The sequence below is a fragment of the Microtus oregoni genome, unplaced genomic scaffold, assembly GCF_018167655.1.
Source record: "Microtus oregoni isolate MIOR12 unplaced genomic scaffold, Mior012 000003F_ref0000135, whole genome shotgun sequence".
NCBI lineage: Eukaryota > Metazoa > Chordata > Mammalia > Rodentia > Cricetidae > Microtus > Microtus oregoni.
The window spans coordinates 13,687,198-13,703,749 of record NW_024543062.1 but is presented as its reverse complement, the minus strand read 5'-3'; the positions used below and the strand labels follow the sequence as shown (position 1 = coordinate 13,703,749).

General features: G+C 46.8%; 2 protein-coding genes across 4 annotated transcripts in view; one reads left to right on the top strand and one right to left on the bottom strand.

Moving 5' to 3' along the window:
* Positions 1-1,995: 1,995 nt before the first annotated feature.
* Positions 1,996-9,135, bottom strand: Sbds (SBDS ribosome maturation factor). Of its 2 annotated transcripts, none has more exons than XM_041649355.1 (5): positions 8,841-9,135; positions 7,790-7,919; positions 4,727-4,927; positions 4,324-4,488; positions 1,996-2,690 (listed from the first exon to the last, which is right to left on the bottom strand). In XM_041649355.1, the coding sequence occupies exons 1-5, from the start codon at positions 8,966-8,968 to the stop codon at positions 2,562-2,564; spliced, it is 753 nt and encodes a 250-aa protein (XP_041505289.1). In that variant the 5' UTR covers positions 8,969-9,135; the 3' UTR covers positions 1,996-2,561. The 2 variants fall into 2 exon arrangements, with proteins under 2 accessions (XP_041505289.1, XP_041505290.1); XM_041649356.1 differs by having other exon boundaries at positions 8,918-9,124.
* Positions 9,136-10,993: 1,858 nt separating this feature from the next.
* LOC121446069 (S-adenosyl-L-methionine-dependent tRNA 4-demethylwyosine synthase TYW1) overlaps positions 10,994-16,552 on the top strand; it is a 77,884-nt gene continuing 72,325 nt past the window's right edge. For both annotated transcript variants that reach the window (XM_041648432.1, XM_041648433.1), the window contains exons 1-3: positions 10,994-11,131; positions 12,589-12,719; positions 15,476-15,598. In XM_041648432.1, coding sequence (XP_041504366.1) covers positions 11,128-11,131; positions 12,589-12,719; positions 15,476-15,598 — 258 coding nt within the window. In that variant the 5' untranslated portion in view covers positions 10,994-11,127. The remainder of the gene's footprint in view (positions 11,132-12,588; positions 12,720-15,475; positions 15,599-16,552) is intronic.

The window sequence follows — 16,552 nt, the reverse complement described above, 5'->3', positions numbered from 1 at the left end:
GGCTCAGTGGTAGAGCTCTTGCCTAGAAAACCCCAGTGAGGGGCTGAGGGCATGGCTAAGCAGTAGGTTTCTGGGTTCTATTCTCAACACACAGGATACACAACCAGTGAACCAATATAGGCTAAAGATACCCTGGCCAATTACCTAAATCCTTAGCGTGCCCTCAGCTAGCCAGGCAGTGGTGGCACATGCCCTTAACCCCAACACTTGGGAGGCAGAGGCAGGCAGATCTCTGAGTTTGAGGCCAGCCTGGTCTACAAGAGCTAGTTCTAGGGCAGCTTGACTCTAGGACTATTACACAGAGAAAACCCTGTCTTCAAAACAAAACAAAAGACAGGCTATGGGCAGGAGACAGGGCTCGTGCTTCAATTCTCAGAGGACCCGAGTTCAGTTTCTAGCACTCACGTAACTGTGACTCTAGCTCCAGGGGATTATATGCCTCTTTTAGCCTGTGTGCAGTTTTTTTTGGGGGAAAAATAACCAGCCCACTGCTGTACAGGTAAGGTCTGACGGAAGCATGGGCATTAGGCTCTTGTCTTTCCCTCCACTTCCTCCTACCTTTTGTTGGAACACCGTGCTTAGAATGCTCTGTTCATCTCCACTGGGAGAGAATACACCAATGAACACACGGAGAAGAAACATGTCTCCCTTCTGTAGTACAAGATCTTTAGAACTGAGTGGTGGTATTATGCGTTAGGTTTCCTCACAGTCAGGAAAGTGAGATGACCACTATGCAGCGGGCAAGCTCACTGTGTGCATAAGGCAGCTGTGGTGATGCACACTTTGTGGTCTTAGTAATGCGGAGAGAGGCAGGAAGGATCACGAGTTCAAGGCGAGGCTGGGCTACAGTCCCTGTCCTTTCAAAAAGAATTTATTTTGGAGACAGGTCTCACTATGTAGCCTTAGCTGATCTGAACTCTTATGTAGATCAGTGCTGGCATTAAAGCCATGTGCCACTATGCGCCCCTCCTCCCCAGTTACATTTATTTTAATTGTGTGTATGTATATGGGTTCATGTGTGCCATGGTTCATGAATGGAGGTAAGAACTTGCAGAAGTCAGCTGTTCTACTGTATGGGTCCTGGGGATAGGTCATTAGACTTGGGGGTATGGGCCTTTAGTGTCCATCTTGCTGGCCCGAGAATCTATCCAAAAAAAAAAAAAAACCCAGAAAGAGATAACCTCATTTACGATAGCTGGCCTTTTAGCCTCTGAAAACTGAATTTCTTGTGCCATGTTAGTTGCAGATGGATGAACTCTTAAAAATAGGGGTTGGGCACAGGTCTAAAATTCAGGAGGAGGCAGGAGGATTGACTCTAAATGAGAAGAAAAAATTGAAGGCAAACCCAAAAATCTGTCAAAGTGTATTATGCTCTTGGATCTTTATTTAATGTTCATTGGTGTTTTTCCTGCCTGTTTTGTCTGGATGAGGGTAGCCCTGGAACTGGAGTTACTGACAGGTGTGAGCTGCCATGTGGGTGCTGGGAATTGAACCATCCATTGAGCAGTCTCTCCAGCCCCCGTCCCCCTTTTTGAGATGGGATTTCTCTGTGTAGCACTGGCTGTCCTGGAGCTCACTCTGTAAACCAGGCTGGCCTTGAACTCGGATCCACCTGCCTCTGTCTCCCTAGTGCTGGGAGTAAAGAAAGGCCTTTGATTAAGACCCTCAACCCTCCCCCCCCCCATTGTGAGGTTAATATTGTCAAATTGACAGGATCTAGAATTAGCAGGGGAACAAACCTCTGGTCACATCTGTCAGAGTTTCTAGACTGGGCATCCGAATCCATCTTTCTCTGCTTCCTGACTGCAGACGCAGCATGACCTCATGATGCTGTCACCAGGCCTTCTCTGCTATGAGGGGCTGGGACTCCTCAAACTGAGCTAAGGTAAAACCTTCCCTTCCTGAACATGCTTTTTCAGGCATCTCATTAGTGAGGGAAGTCCCTGCTACAAAACCAGAACAAAAAGGAAGCTGTCTAGAAATGCAAGCCAGAGCTTAATAAAAATAAGTTTTATTGATTATGTATAATTTTAGCTATACTAACATATAAACTTTTAAGAATTAGTATTAAATGACTTTATATATTTTACCAAGAATAATCTAAGTCAGTTGTGTGGTTCCACATTTGTTGGAAATTAAAAATTCAAATTTTCCCTAGTCATTATATATCTAAATTTAGGGAACCAGCTCACACCCCAGACCTGGACTTCATTATGCAAAAGTACCACATCTTCATCCCAGCAAACACTCCTTTTTGTTATACAGACCCCTCTCCAATGATGTATCACATACTGACTCTACCTTCTTATCCACCAATGTCTGATCTTTCCTGTGGAACTAGAAAGGCATAGACAGCAAGCTGTTCTGGACGCTGTATTTTGGGTTTGTCATTTTTGTTGGAAACCCCAATTTAACAAAAACACCCAGTACCTAGGTAAATGTTTAACACAAGATTGGAAAGTGGCACGTTGCTTGAGCAGGGCTTTTGGCAGGTCACAGAAACAAGCTGCTGCAGGGGACAAATGTCCTCTGTCTTGTTCCAGCTGAGGAGTTGGAGAGTGTCACTCGAATTTCTCATCTCCTTCCTCCACGTCTTTCAGACTGAGCACTTCCAGAGAACCTTTGCCTTTGGTTTCCTTTTTTATTAGCTCATCAATTTCTCTGAAGCAGCCTGGGTCGATGAGACACACCTGTAATGATCATGTAGCTGTTTACCAAGGGAGGATTGATAACAGCGCAGATTAAACTCAGTTTTAATGCTCAGGGTAGATCAGACCGTGTTCTAGGTATTGCTAACACAGTGGAGACCAGGGCAGCAGGCTTGATGTTCAGTCTTGATGCTAAACACTTGTTATTGGCCTTTGGGAAAGGCATTCACTCACCTTGCTGGAGCTGCAGCTCACAGTGAGAGCCAGCATTAGCCTAGCATTCAGATCCTGGGTTTAATCCCTAGCATCTCACTTCTCTTAAAAACATACCCAGATTCCCCAGCTGTAAACTAACAGGGTTGTAACAGACTATGGTCTCCAGGCTGAAATCTAGCATTAGACCACCAGATCTCAACCTGTGGGTCATGACCCCTTCAGTCACCTAAGACCATCGGAAAATAGATTTTTTCCATTATGTTGCATACAGGTCACCTGAGACCATTGGAAAACAGATATTTACATTATGATGCATAACAGTAGCAAAGTAGCAATGAAAATAATGTTATGGTTGGGGGAGGGTCACCACAACATGAGGAGCTGTATTAAAGGGTCACAGCATTAGGAAGGTTGAGAACCTCTGCATTAGACCCTTATAGGTCAGTGACAGTCACCTCCACCTGTGAAGCAGACCCTTGGGACATACTGAGAAGCCATGGTGGGTTCTGAAAAGTGCAGATGTTCACAGTGCTGGCACAACTGTTTTTCTTTAGAGGAACCACCCATGACCCAGGAACAAATCCTCTCATCGCTAATGCTTAAAACATGTTCTGATTAAAAGGAAAGATGGTAACTTCTAGTCTCAAATTCACGTTGTAGCTGAACTCACAATTCTCCTGCCCCTACCTCCAGAGCGCTAGGGTGACAGATGTGTACCACGTGGCTCCACCTCTATTATTGGTTGTCTCATCATAGAAGACTCAGTGGAAAATATATTATTTCAAAGAAAATGAATACAACCAAAACAAATCTATTGTCAATAAGTTGACTAAGGAGCAAATAAAATCTTGTGTTTAACTGCAGTGTTCTATTTACAATCTGACAGGCTAGCCTAGCCTACAACTTCTTAATATTGTCTCATGGTTTGAGTATGAAATGTCCCCAACAGGCTCATGTGTTCAAAGCTTTATACCCAGTTGGTGGTACTAATTTGCCAAGTCTGGAAACTTGAGGAGGTGAGATCTCTATGAAGGAAGTAGATTCGGGGGGAAGGGGCTCTCTCTGTAAGGTACACCTTGTCTTATTTTCCCTCATTACAGATGGTTGCGAGCCACTATGTGGTTGCTGGGAAACTGAACTCAGGACCTTTGGAAGAGCAGGCAGTGCTCTTAACCGCTGAGCCATCTCTCCATCTTCCACCGTTTCCCCTATTCCTTCTCCTTCCTGTTCTGCCCAACTACACGAGGCCAAGCAGTCATAGACTGAACTCTCTCAGACTGAGCTGAAATAAACCTTATTCTGTTCTCTCACGCATTTGGGTTACAGCTATGCAAAAGTAAGGAAAAATACAGTATTAATGATCAGACAGTAAGTTATTCTGGTAGAATGAAGCCAAGAATGTGTTAACTATAATCTTGGGGCCCAGTCCACCACTGGCTCCCCACAGCCATCATCTTACTATCTCCAGCTGCTGGCTGTAGTCCTCACTCTCCACGACCTTCATCAGCGGCTTCAGTTTCTCCTTCAGCTTCTTTCCTTCGTTCACCGGCAGGATGAAGCGCAATCGCATGTGGGCACGCTCAATCTTTATCTTCTCTTTTAACTGCTTTATCACTTCCAAAGCCTTTCAAGACATAATGGGGAGGGCTTGTTATTTAATATATGCACTAACTCGTATGTCGGATATCAACAAAACAGTTTGCATATAGCTGCATTATGCCAATGGCCACACAAGCAATCCCAGGAAGACGGAGAGAAGTGAGACGTCTCATTTTGTGAAATGGAAATAAAGTAGTTCTTTGCTTTGGAAGAAAGCACGGTCAAAGGTTGGGGAAGTTCTGAGGACAAAGAGCGCTCGCTACCTGCTGCTTTGTGCTCTTGTTGGGCTTGACCGAGTAGTGGATGTCCTTCATGGCTCTCTCGATGAGGATAACCGTGTAGGGTCTTTTTGTTTCTGGGTTCACACACTTGTCTGCCACAATGGTTGCAATATCCCGAAACATCTGCTCCAGCTGTGTGTGCCGTTCTTTATCTGACACCTGAACTTCTCCTTTGGTCAGAATCTAAAACAGCAGAACATACAGCAAGTCTCCATCAGTTTTAGTTATCTTTTTCTACTGCACAGAATTAGTTAGCATGTCCAGGACAGGCTCCAAAACCACAGAGAAACCCTGTCTCGAAAAACCAAAAACCAAAAAAAAAAAAAAAAAAAAAAAATTAGTTAGCAGGGAGGAAATGAAGTTTTGTTCTCTGCAGCAGCTCATGAGAACCAAGTGCTGCCTAAACCCAACACCGGGTTATGAGCAGCTCCAAGATCCTGCTTCTGGGTAAGGAAGACAAAGGGGAGAAAATCCATCCAGAGCAGCAGTTTTCAATCTGTGGGTCGTGACCCCATATCAGATATCCTGTATATCCGATAGTTACATCATGGTTTTTTTGACTACAGGGTTTCTCTTCGTAGTCCTGGCTATTCAGGAACTCACTTTGTAGACAGACCAGGCTGGCCCAGAACTCACAGAAATCCACCTGCTTCCCAAGAGCTGGGATTAAGGGCGAGAGCCGCCACCACCACCAGGCTTACATTATGATTTTTTTTTTTTTTTTTTGGTTTTTCGAGACAGGGTTTCTCTGTGGTTTTGGAGCCTGTCCTGGAACTAGCTCTTGTAGACCAGGCTGGTCTCAAACTCACAGAGATCCGCCTGCCTCTGCCTCCTGAGTGCTGGGATTAAAGGCGTGCGCCACCACCGCCCAGCTTGTTTTTGTTTTTTCGAGACAGGGTTTCTCTGTGGCTTTGGAGCCTGTCCAGGAACTAGCTCTGTAGACCAGGCTGGTCTCGAACTCACAGAGAGCCGCCTGCCTCCCTGAGTGCTGGGATTAAAGGCGTGCGCCACCACCGCCCGGCCTACATTATGATTCTTAACAGTAGCGAAATTACAGTTGTGGAGTGGCAATGAAATAGTTTTATTATGGTTGGGGTCACCACAACGTGAGGGACAGTATTTAAGCGTGAATGCAATACATTAGGAAGGTTGAGAACCACTGCTCTAGAGGCATGACATACAAAAAAAGGCAAGGCCCTGGGTTCAGTCCCCAGAACCGCCACAAAACAAGCTGAGTTCGAGGCCTGCCTCGTGAGCATAGCAGATTCCAGGCCAGCACGTGCTGCATAGTAAATCTGGGGTGGGGGGTAGGAAGCACAGTGAGGTAAAAGAGGTGATTTATTAGAAAAGTTAATTTCTAAAGTTTGATTTTAAATATCCAGGAAAAAAAAAAAAACAACCCAGAAGCGGTTCCCTTTGTCTCCAAAAACAAAACAAAAACAACCCCGAGGAGTTTGGAGGGTTCCAGGATGGCTTTGTTAAGATGGAAAACCCGGCAGTCATGTGCTCTGAGGAAGGGCTGAAGTGGGGTCCAGTGTCAAGCAAGGCCTTAGGACGGAAATTGCAAGTTTCAATGCCCAGCAGCCTTGCCTAAACCTGCCAGAGATGCTCTGAGAACATTCAGCAGTTGCGGGGAAGCCTGAAGACTAAGAAACCCCTCAAACAACACAGCCAACTTTCACTGTGGAAAGATCAAGAAGACCGAAAGGTACCAGGCACTGCTCCTGCATTCGGGCGCGCCTACCCAAAAACGCAAAGTTCTTTTCCTTCCATGCTCTGCATCTCGAGCGCTTTCACCTGCCTGAAGAGGCCCAGACTGCACTCCTCCTCTTGAATGGGGTAACCCTTACCATTCTGAGTAAGGCGAGGGGACTAGAGAAGCTGCAGCACATGCAGCCCCCTTGCCTACGAGGAGGCCCTTTCTACCATGGCAAGCTACTCCACTGCTGTCTCCTCCCAGCATTTCCTCCAACCTGGATGTTGAACTGTCACCTGTTATAAGATTTCATTGTGCAGCCCAGGCTGTCCTGGAACTAGCTCTTGTAGACCAGGCTGGCCTCAAACTCAAGAGATTCGCCCGCCTCTGCCTCCCAAGTGCTGGGATTAAAGGTGTGCACCACCACAACCCGGCGGCAAACACTTTTCTAGGCTTGCCTTGCCCTAAGAGAGACCCCACTTTTTTGTTTTGTTTCGTTTTGTTTTGCTTTTTGAGACAGGGTTTCTCTGTAGCTTTGGAGCCTGTCCTGGAACTAGCTCTTGTAGACCAGACTGGCCTCGAACTCACAAAGATCCACCTGCCTCTGCCTCTGAAGTGTGTGTGCCACCATCGCCCGGCTTGTTTATGTTGTTTTAATAAAGGTGTGTATGCATAGTAAGTAGACTCCTACTAATACTGTAATCGGTATTTCTCAGAATTAAAGCAGCATAAAGAAGTTGAGAGTCTGTGTTAGAAGTGATACTGGAGGGGCTGGAGAGAAGGCACAGCGGAGAGCTTGCTGCTCTTTTTGAGTTTTGGGGTTCATTTCCCAGCACCCACACCAGGGGCTCACAAACGCTTGTAACTCCAGGTCCAGGGGATCTGGTCTCCACAGGCACCTTGCACAAATGTGCACACTCGTTTGTTGATACAGGTTAAGCAAACAAACAAACAAACAACCCAGACCAGCGGGGCACAGAGGTGCACACCTTTAATTCTAGCACTCAGGAGGCAAAGCCAGGTGGATTACTGTGAGTTTGAGGTCATTTTGGTCTACACAATGAGTTCTAGGTCAGCCAGAGCTACATAGTAATATACTGTTTCCCCTCCCCAACCCCCAGTGTTATATTGGAGCTGAGTTAGGTGGCGTGATGCTGGAGGATTAGAAGTTCCATGGCTATCCAGCTGAGTTTGATGTCCCACTGTATGAACCTCCCAAATCTTCCAACATGAACTGAGAAAGAAAAAAAAAAACTAAAACAACAAACAAAAACTGATCAAGAAGAACAGAGGTCCTGATGTTGCCTGTGAACATGGCCATGCGTTACGCTGCGACCGGCAGAACCTACCTGCTTGCAGATCTCAGTCTGGTCATCCGTCCCAAAGGCACTGATGAGGTCTTCCTTCTTTGCAACCTGACCTTTGGAAACATTTACAAACACTGAGTGGGTCTGCAGAACTTCATCGAGGTCTTTTTCCCTTGAAAGGGCGGGAGAGAGAGGCCTCTGTGAATCCACTGCACAGCTGGGAACGCATTCACAGTTAAACACAAGAGAGATGGCAAGTGCTGCAAGCCTGGAGTGACATGCTCATCTGTAATCCCGGCCACGTAGGAGAGGGAGGCAGACATTGGGAGTTCAAGGGTAGCCTTGGCTATCTAATGGGGTTCTGTGCTACTTGAAACCTTGTCTCATAAAACCAAAACTAAAAAACGAGAAACGGAATACACATGCGTCCCCACCTCTCCCAGATGACTTCTGTCAGGAACAATTTCAAACTCAGGACAGTATCTGTATTTTCTCAGTTAATCAAGAAGGGGGGCGGGGAGGAAATCCAAACACGTCATTGTTTTACATAAGGGTGTGGTGGGGTGGGGTGCGGAAGCTTCCACCCTGGAATATCTGTCCCTAGATGGCAGTAGTGAAGACACTATGCACTTTGATAAAACTGGGCATTCTGAGGGGTGTGTGACACATTACTTTCCCGATTAGTATTCCAGCAAAATGACCATAGTAAGTTTCTTTTCTTCGTGACAGTATTTGGACTATCAGATTCCCGTCTTAATCATTTATCCAAGAAGCCCCCAACCCCCAAACCTAATTTCGGGCTTCTTTGGCTTCAGCTTTGTTTTGTTTAAAGAAACAGAGTCTCACACACTGGCCTGGAACTCGCAGCAATCCTCCTGCCTCCGTCTCCTGTGCGTTGGGATTACAGGTCTAGGCCACCTGGCCCAGCTATGACGGAGTTTCTAGTTGTCAGCTTTTGATACCAACAAAATCCCAAACCAGAGGCCAGTCCGAATCCAGCAAACCAGGCCTGACAGGTACCCATGGCTGTCAGGGGCCGTGGTTAGGGAAGCCAGCCTCGGGGTGGCCGGTTCGCTGGACTCTGGGCACTCACACGCCACTCCGCCAGCCGACGACCTTGTTCTTATAGCAGGCGATTTCGAAGCGCTTCCCTGCCCGCTTCATCCTCACCACCGCCACATTGGTCAGTCGGATCTGGTTGGTGGGGGTGAAGATCGACATGGCGGCTGCTCCCAGACCGAAGGTTCTCCAAGCGCTCGGCTGTAACGACCCCGCGGCACGCGAACCCCAGGACTGCTAGGCTCTTCCCTAACCTACGCTTGGGCAGTAGTCACTGCGCACCAGACTGCCCTACTGCGCCTGCGTCCGGTGGCGCACTAGCCAGGGAAAGGAAAAGAAAGCAACTACGGCTGCGCGGTGTGACTCTTATGTCACCGATCCCCATCCTTAGAGGAAGGCGCGGTTCGATGGCGTCATTTACGTGCGCGCGCAACTCCTAGTAATGTGAGTAATGTTTATTGGCCCAGTGGAAACGTGGTGTCTAGTTGAACAGTTCTGCAGAATTCAGGAGCTGCATTCATTTTAACCTTTTAAAGAGGAGAAAAAGGTGTAACGAGCTTCCATCATCCTGATTCAATAATTATATCCTCCCTCTTTTTTATTTACTTTATTTATTTATTTATTTGGTTTTTTTGAGACTGGAGCCTGTCCTGGAAATAGCTCTTGTAGACCAGGCTGGTCTCGAACTCACAGAGATCCACCTATCTCTGCCTCCTGAGTGCTGGGATTAAAGGCGTGCGCCACCACTGCCTGTCCTATCCTCCCTCTTTTTATTGTATCATGTTAAAGCTAATCACCCGATATGATGGTCCTCACCTATAATTCTAGAATTTTGCAGGTAGAGAAAGGATATCAGGAGTTCAAGGTCATCTTCGCCTACACGGAGGGTTTGAGGGTAGCCTGGGTTTCCTTGAGACCCTGTCTCATCACACATATCAAAGCATATCATCGTATGGTTTAGCCTTAAATACGTAAGGATATACTCTTAGCAGATACTCCCACATACATTTACTCAAAAACCTCAATATCATCTGATAGTCACTTTATAGTCTACATTCTACACCCAAACAATGCCTGTTACAGTCGATTTGTTACAGTTAAGATGCAAATGAGCCCACACACCTGGACCGCATACTATAGTCAATGTCCTTTCTTTGTTATTTTGAAACGAAGTCTCACTATGTAATCCATGCTGGTCTCTAATTTATGGCCGATCTTCCTGACTCAGTCTCTCGAATATTGGGTTTAGGCTGGATGGTGATGGCGGACGCCTTTAATCCTAGCACTCGGGAGGCAGAGGCAGGTGGATCTCTGTGAGTTCCAGGACACCTAGCCCTGTTATACAGAGGAACCCAGTCTAGAAAAACCAAAAACCAACCAAACCAAACCAGCCAACCAAACAAATAAACAGCAGCAGTAGCAGCAACAACAGCAAAACCTGAGTATTGGAATCAGAAGAATGTGCTCCTATGCCTGACAGTCTGTAGTCTGATTTTTTTTTCTCCTAAGATTCTTTTCTTTTCCTCTCATTTAATATTTCTTTTGACCTGGCATAGTGGCCCATGCACTCGGGAGGCACAGGCAAGCTTTGTTAATTCGAATCAAGTTACAAGCCAATCAGGGATACACATGAGACTCTTGTTCCAAAGAGTAACTATCCCGAATCTCGTGATTCTCCTGCCTCAGCCTCAAAAGCGCTGGATATTACAGGCCTGTGTCACTGAGCTGTCAGTCATTTCTTTCATTTATTTACTTACTTGAGACAGGGTCTCTCTACATAGCCTACGTATGTCCTGGAACTCAGTACGTAGGCCAAGCTGGCCTCGAACTATGAATTTACAGAGATCGTCTGCCTCTGTCTCCTGAGTGCTAGGATTAACAACGGTCAGTACCACCAGGCTAGGCCGTCATTCATTTCTAGACAGTACTTTCCTCCGTCCCGCCCTTTTGCATTTTAGCCAAACCGAGTGGAGTCCAAAGCATGCTCTCTTCTGCACCTCTGGGCGGAGCTCCCCTCAGGCCCGCCCCCTCCCTACTCTGAGCCAATCCGAGACGTACAGGAAACGCTCCAGCATCTGTCCCAGCGTTACGAGCTGGGCTTCTCTCTGGTCCCGCCCCCTCCTCACCTAAGCCAATCAGAGAGCCGCCTTTGAACTTCCGCTAGCTCTGTCTTCCCCCTGGGCCCGCCTCTGTCCTCTGTGGCCAATGCGGGCGGGCCTGCTGGCGGCATGGTGCCTTAGTTTTGTGACCCCTATCCGTGTGCTCGCAGGCCCGCGCACTCTGACTTTGCTGTGACCTGCGGGGCTTGGGCTCCGCGGAGGATGGGTGAGGCCGGGTTGGCCGGGGTCTCGGGCGGGTTGGAGGAAACAGCTTCCCTTCCCGCTCAGGGGGCGTAGGTGTTGCACTCGATCTTTTACTTTCTGTTTTTATTGTATTTTATTTTTCCCCTTGTCGTTTCATTATATTTTTCCTTGTTTTGTATCCCAGGTTGAGCTAGAACTTACCGTGTAACCCAGGAGAATGGGACTCACCATGTAGTCTAGGTCTGAACTCATCTGTGTAGCAACCGGCTTGGCGCTCAGAATGTAGTTGAGGGTGACTTGGAATTTACTACCCAGGGGGATTAGGAAATTGTTATGTAGCCTAAGCTGGCCTGAAACTCGGCATGTAGCCCAAGCTAGCCTCCAGATTTACAGTGTTCCTCCTGCCTCAGTCTACTGAATGCACATAATAGCAGGAGGCTGTCACTACTGGGAACAGGGAGGACTGATCGTTCTCCTAACTAGTTTTTGCCTTTCTGGGACTAAGGGATATGTTTTGAAGGAAACTGGCCTATCCTCGAAGAAAAAAATGGCTTCCTCCTTAAACACATGTTTCGAGACTTCTGAGTCTATTGAATAGCACCTGTAAACCTAAATTTCAGGTTTCAAGTCCCTTGAAATTTCAGCTTCAGTGTTTAAGGCAAGCCTCAAAGGAAAAAAAAAAAAACAAAACAAAAAAACCCCCCAAAACTCAGGTGTGAGCTGGAGAGATGTCACAGTGGTTAAGAACACTTGCCACTTTTCCATAAAATTGGGGTTCAGTTCTTAGCATTCACAGATACCTGTAAGTCCAGCTTCAAGGGATTTAGTACCTCTGGTCTGCAGGGCTTATTGCACGTGTGCACATGAGCATATGCAGATACACCGGCCTCTACATAAATAAAAGTAAAAAAATATATAAAAGAAATCAGGGCAGTTACTGTGGCAAAGGCATTTAGTCTCAACACTTGGGAGGCAGAAGCAGGTGGATTTCTATAAGTTTGAGGCTAACTTGGTCTTCATAAATGAGCTCCAGAATAGCCAGAGCTAGAGAGACCCTGTCTCAAGACAAAACAAGCAAACAGAAAAAGGCAGACATAGTGCTGTTTGGATAGTGAGGCAGAGAATTATTGTACGTTTGAGGGTGGCCTGGTCTCCATAATGAAATCTTGTTTCAACAAAAAAAATAAATCAGCCATTGAAATTTCTTAATTGTTGAATATGAAGTTTGATTTCAACTCTTTCTTTCCTTTCTTTTTTATTTTTCGAAACAGGGTTTCTCTGTGTAGCCTTGGCTGTCCAGAAACTCACTCTGTAGGCCAGGGTGGTCTCAAACTCTAGAGATTTACCAGCCTCTGCCTCCCGAGTGCTATGATTAAAGTCACGTGCCACCACCACCAGGCTGCTTTTAGTTCTTAAACCATCAGTGGGCATCTTTGTGGCTGCATGTGTTGTTACAGCTATGTGTTGTTTTGAACGCAGGGCCTCCTGTTGACGTGTGGGACTTTTCTTCGCCTTTACTGCTACTATGGATGAATAGGTTCTACATCTACCTGGGCTGTGCTCTGGGAGTCACCCTTTGGATCTGTGTCCAGGTTGTCATCAAAAAACAGGTAATTGCCATAGTTTTTTTCTCTCTACCTCTCCCTTTAAAACATTTTTTAAAAATAAATCTTTATTTATTACATATACAGTGTTCTATCTGCATGTATACTTGCAGGCCAGAAGAAGGCACTAGATCTCATTACAGATGGTTGTGAGCCACCATATGGTTGCCGGGAACTGAACTCAGGACCTTTGGAAGAGCAGCCAGTGCTCTTAACTGCTGAGCCAGTTCTCCAGCCCCTGACTTTTTTTTTTAATTAGGTGCATATATGTGGGCATATGCACATGAGTGCAGTGCCTGTGGAGGCCAGAAGAGGGCGTTGGATCTTCTGGAGTAGGAGTTATAGGTGCTGGGAACCAATCTGGGGTCCTGCAAAAGGAGTACATGCTTGCAGGAGTTGGTTCCTCCTATCATGTAGGTTCTAGGATTGATCTCTAGTCGTCAGGCGTGGCCACAGGGCCTTTGTCCACCTACCCGTCTAGCTTGTGAGAGAGAGTCCTGTTATTATGTAGCCAACTAACCTTGGCATCTGGGTAGTCATCCTGCCTCACCTCCTGAATGCTAAGATTACCAGCAAGCATTACCCTTCCTACATTAAATCACATTTTTGTTTCTCTAGATTTTTTAAAAATTGAATTAATTTATTTTACATTCTGACCGCAATTTCTCCTTCTCCTTTCCTCCCATCCCTTTCCCCCACTGTCTATGGTTTATTTTGATTCCTTAATTTTTTTTTCTCTTAAGATTTTAGAGACTATGTTATAATGAACTAAGAATCAAGAATATTTTATAATGGAATTTTGACCTATCAAGAGAACTAGCTGGCGGTGGTGGCCCACGCCTTTAATTCTAGCACCGAGGGAGCAGAGGCAGGTGGATCTCTGTGAGTTCAAGGCCAGCCTGGTCTACAAGAACTGGTTCTAGGACTGGCTCCAAAGCCACAGAGAAACCTTGTTTTGGAAAAACAAAACAAAACAAACAAATAAACAAAAAGATTAGAACTCTTAGAACGTGCAGTTTGCCCTCCATATCCTGGTGGTCTTCAGGTTAAGCCAAAGAATAGAAAATATTTGGCAAATGGGCTGGGAGACGGTTCAGCTGGTCAAAGCTTTGGCCATGCAAACCTGACAACCTGCGTTCAGGCCCCAAAACCCATATAAAAAGCTGGATGTGGGCTGGAGAGCCAGCTTTGCCGCTAAGAGCACGTGCTGCTCTTGCAGAGGGCCCCCGAGCTCCACTCCCAGCACCCGCGTCACATGACCAGCCAGACTTCTCTCCCTATCTGTCATGTGACTTTTCCTCAGATACTGTTTCTGTCCACCCCAGGAGAGAGGGGGGTCAGACTGAAGAAATGGTTCTTCCCAGCCGTCTTTGTGAGCCAGTCAGTGTGTGGCGGGGTACTCCCAGCAGTGCCAGTGCCGGTTGGGAAGCTGTGCCACCTGGAAGTCCTGTTCCAACATGGCTCATGACTGGGCATCTCTGAAGGCTGCTGCTTTTCTCCTCGGCAGCTCCACAGGGGGCGTCTCCCTAGCAGTCCTTCCAGCCTACACAGCTGAGTTGGGGCTGGCACTCGCTCTGTAAACCAGGCTGGTCTCGAAGTTACAGAGATCCACCTGCCTCTGCCTCCTGGGTGCTGGGATTAGAGGTGTGTATACCACCACCCTGCTGTGAGGCTTCTCGAGTCTTCTCAGTTTTTGGTGAGTTTCATGCCCCTCTTGAGCCTCCCTGCTAGAAGGGAGGTTTTAGTTTGGAGAAAAGAGTTGATAATACCATTCTCAAAACCCAAACGGTGTAAAAACTGTATACCATTTTCATTGGATCAAATGTAAGTGTCTACAGATGGTTTAAAGTCTCTGGGAGGGTGTGTGTAGGTTCTACGTAAATTCTAGGCCATTTTTATTGAGGGACTTGAAACCAGGTTGGAGAGAGCACACTTGTAATCTCAGCACATTGCAGACTGAGGCAGGAGAATGATTAGTTTGAGGCTAGTGTGGGCTACACAGGTAGACTGTGTCTCAAAATAACAAAATCCACCCCCAAGAAAAAAAAAAGCAAAAGAAAATGACTTGAATATTGTTGTTGTGTGTGTGTACACACATGTGCCATCCTCTGAGTACAACAGCTGTCTTCATCAGAACCTGTGACTGCTTGCAAGAGACCTCTGGAGATTGGACTTGGTGACTGATGGCTTTCCCTCACAGGTAGAGGGGCAGCTAGTGACCCAGAGGAGATTCTCTTGCTTCCCCCAACCGCATTCCTCTTGGCCAATTGTATGTAATATTGGTCTGATTGCACATAGCCTTGTAGTCTTGGACGGTGCTGGAGTCTGTGGATTGTGTGAGGTTACCCGAGCAGAGGGCTCCATCCATGCAGCTGTAGGGAAGTTACCCTCCATTCTCAGGTGGTACGGCGGCTCTGAGGTCCCCAGGGTGGGATTCTGTGGAATGGTTTGTTGCTGGAGTCCTCTTAGGAGGGGTGGACATTGTGCGCATCTCCCTAAGGGAAGTGGTCCTGCCGTTGTGTGTGTCCGTCTGTCCTGGAACCAGGTCTCCATAATCAGGTAGGTTACAGCTTCCTTCTGCAGGTATTGGACATCATATAAAAAAGGTGGGTCCTGTATGGACCTAGTTAGATCAAGAGGATGAGTTGAAGGATACACCCAGAAGGATGAAGAGAATCAGACTCAAGAGTCTGCGCTCATTTTCATGTCTCCCAGAGTGAGGGAGAATCTTGATGGATTCCCTTCCCTTGTTCATCTTCTAGGTCGTTCGCTCCCAGGAGAGAAGCATCCCAGGTGCCCCTGACAGCTCTCCCTCCCTTCAGCAGAAGCAGACCCACGTATCTGGAGTGAAGATTTTCTACGGGTCGCAGACCGGCACTGCCAAGGTGAGGGCTTTGCACAACGCCTCTCAGTGTTTCACAGCGTTTAAAGAAGATTCTAGAAACCCTCCTTCAGCAGTGAGTTTTGTCAGTCTTCCAGTCCTTCTAGCCTCTCTTCCTTCCTGGTATATGTTGGGTGGCTTCCTTCTGTTGGGCCCAGTGTCCGTGCATCCTGGGTTTGAAGGGCCCCAAAGCCCCTCTGTCTCTGGAGGTTGGAGATTGTGCCTGTGGGGACAGGACGTGGACTTCAGGCACATCCAACCCTGTGACGTTCTGACATGACATTGCAATCTCCTATGTGAGACCCTCATAACGAGGTGGAGAAAGTTGTGGAACACTGGTAATGAAGGAAGTCTATGGGGTTTTTGTTTGTTTTTTGTTTTTTTTGAGGACTGCATTTATAGCTTCCTTGGGGTGCCTACTCAAGAAAAGTGAATCACCGTGATGTTGTTAGGGATGGGTCCCATCTCTGCAAGTTCACATATCTGTTCAGTGCAATCAGTGTACCAAAGCCGGGGAAGGTTGTAGACCCCAGCTGGAGATGTGTGACCAGAGCTGTCAGCTTCTCTTCTTGGCTCCACTGTCACTGGCCTCCCTGGAATGAGGTCACAGCTGTTGAATTCTTTCCAGGAAAAGACCCAGGAAGACTGCCATGATTATGAATTAAAAAAGCAAACCCAATAAAACAAAAAACCAAGGGCTGTTATTTTGTGTGCTGCAGAAGAGGGTTCTGCTGCCCTCTTGTGGGTATTATGCAGAAGAGCTGTTTTGTTTTGAGACAGTCTCAGGTGGCCTGTTCAGAGTAATACTGTTATTTCATTTAAAAAACTATTTATTTTAGTGTGTGCATGAGCGTGTATGTGGACACACATGTGGACGCCAGAGGGGCATCTTGCAGAAGTCAGTTCTCCTTCTCCCGTGTGGGCTGGGGATGGGACTTAAACTCTGGATATGAGCTGT

Bases quoted from the DNA above. Each gene is read 5' to 3' on its own strand.
- Sbds (XM_041649355.1), bottom strand. From the start codon at position 8,968: ATGTCGATCTTCACCCCCACCAACCAGATCCGACTGACCAATGTGGCG. The intron at 4,928-7,789 runs GTAGGTTCTGCC...CTGCTGTTTTAG, and splicing joins AGACTGAGATCTGCAAGCAG to ATTCTGACCAAAGGAGAAGT. The intron at 2,691-4,323 runs GTAAGATGATGG...TGATCATTACAG, and splicing joins ACAGCCAGCAGCTGGAGATA to GTGTGTCTCATCGACCCAGG.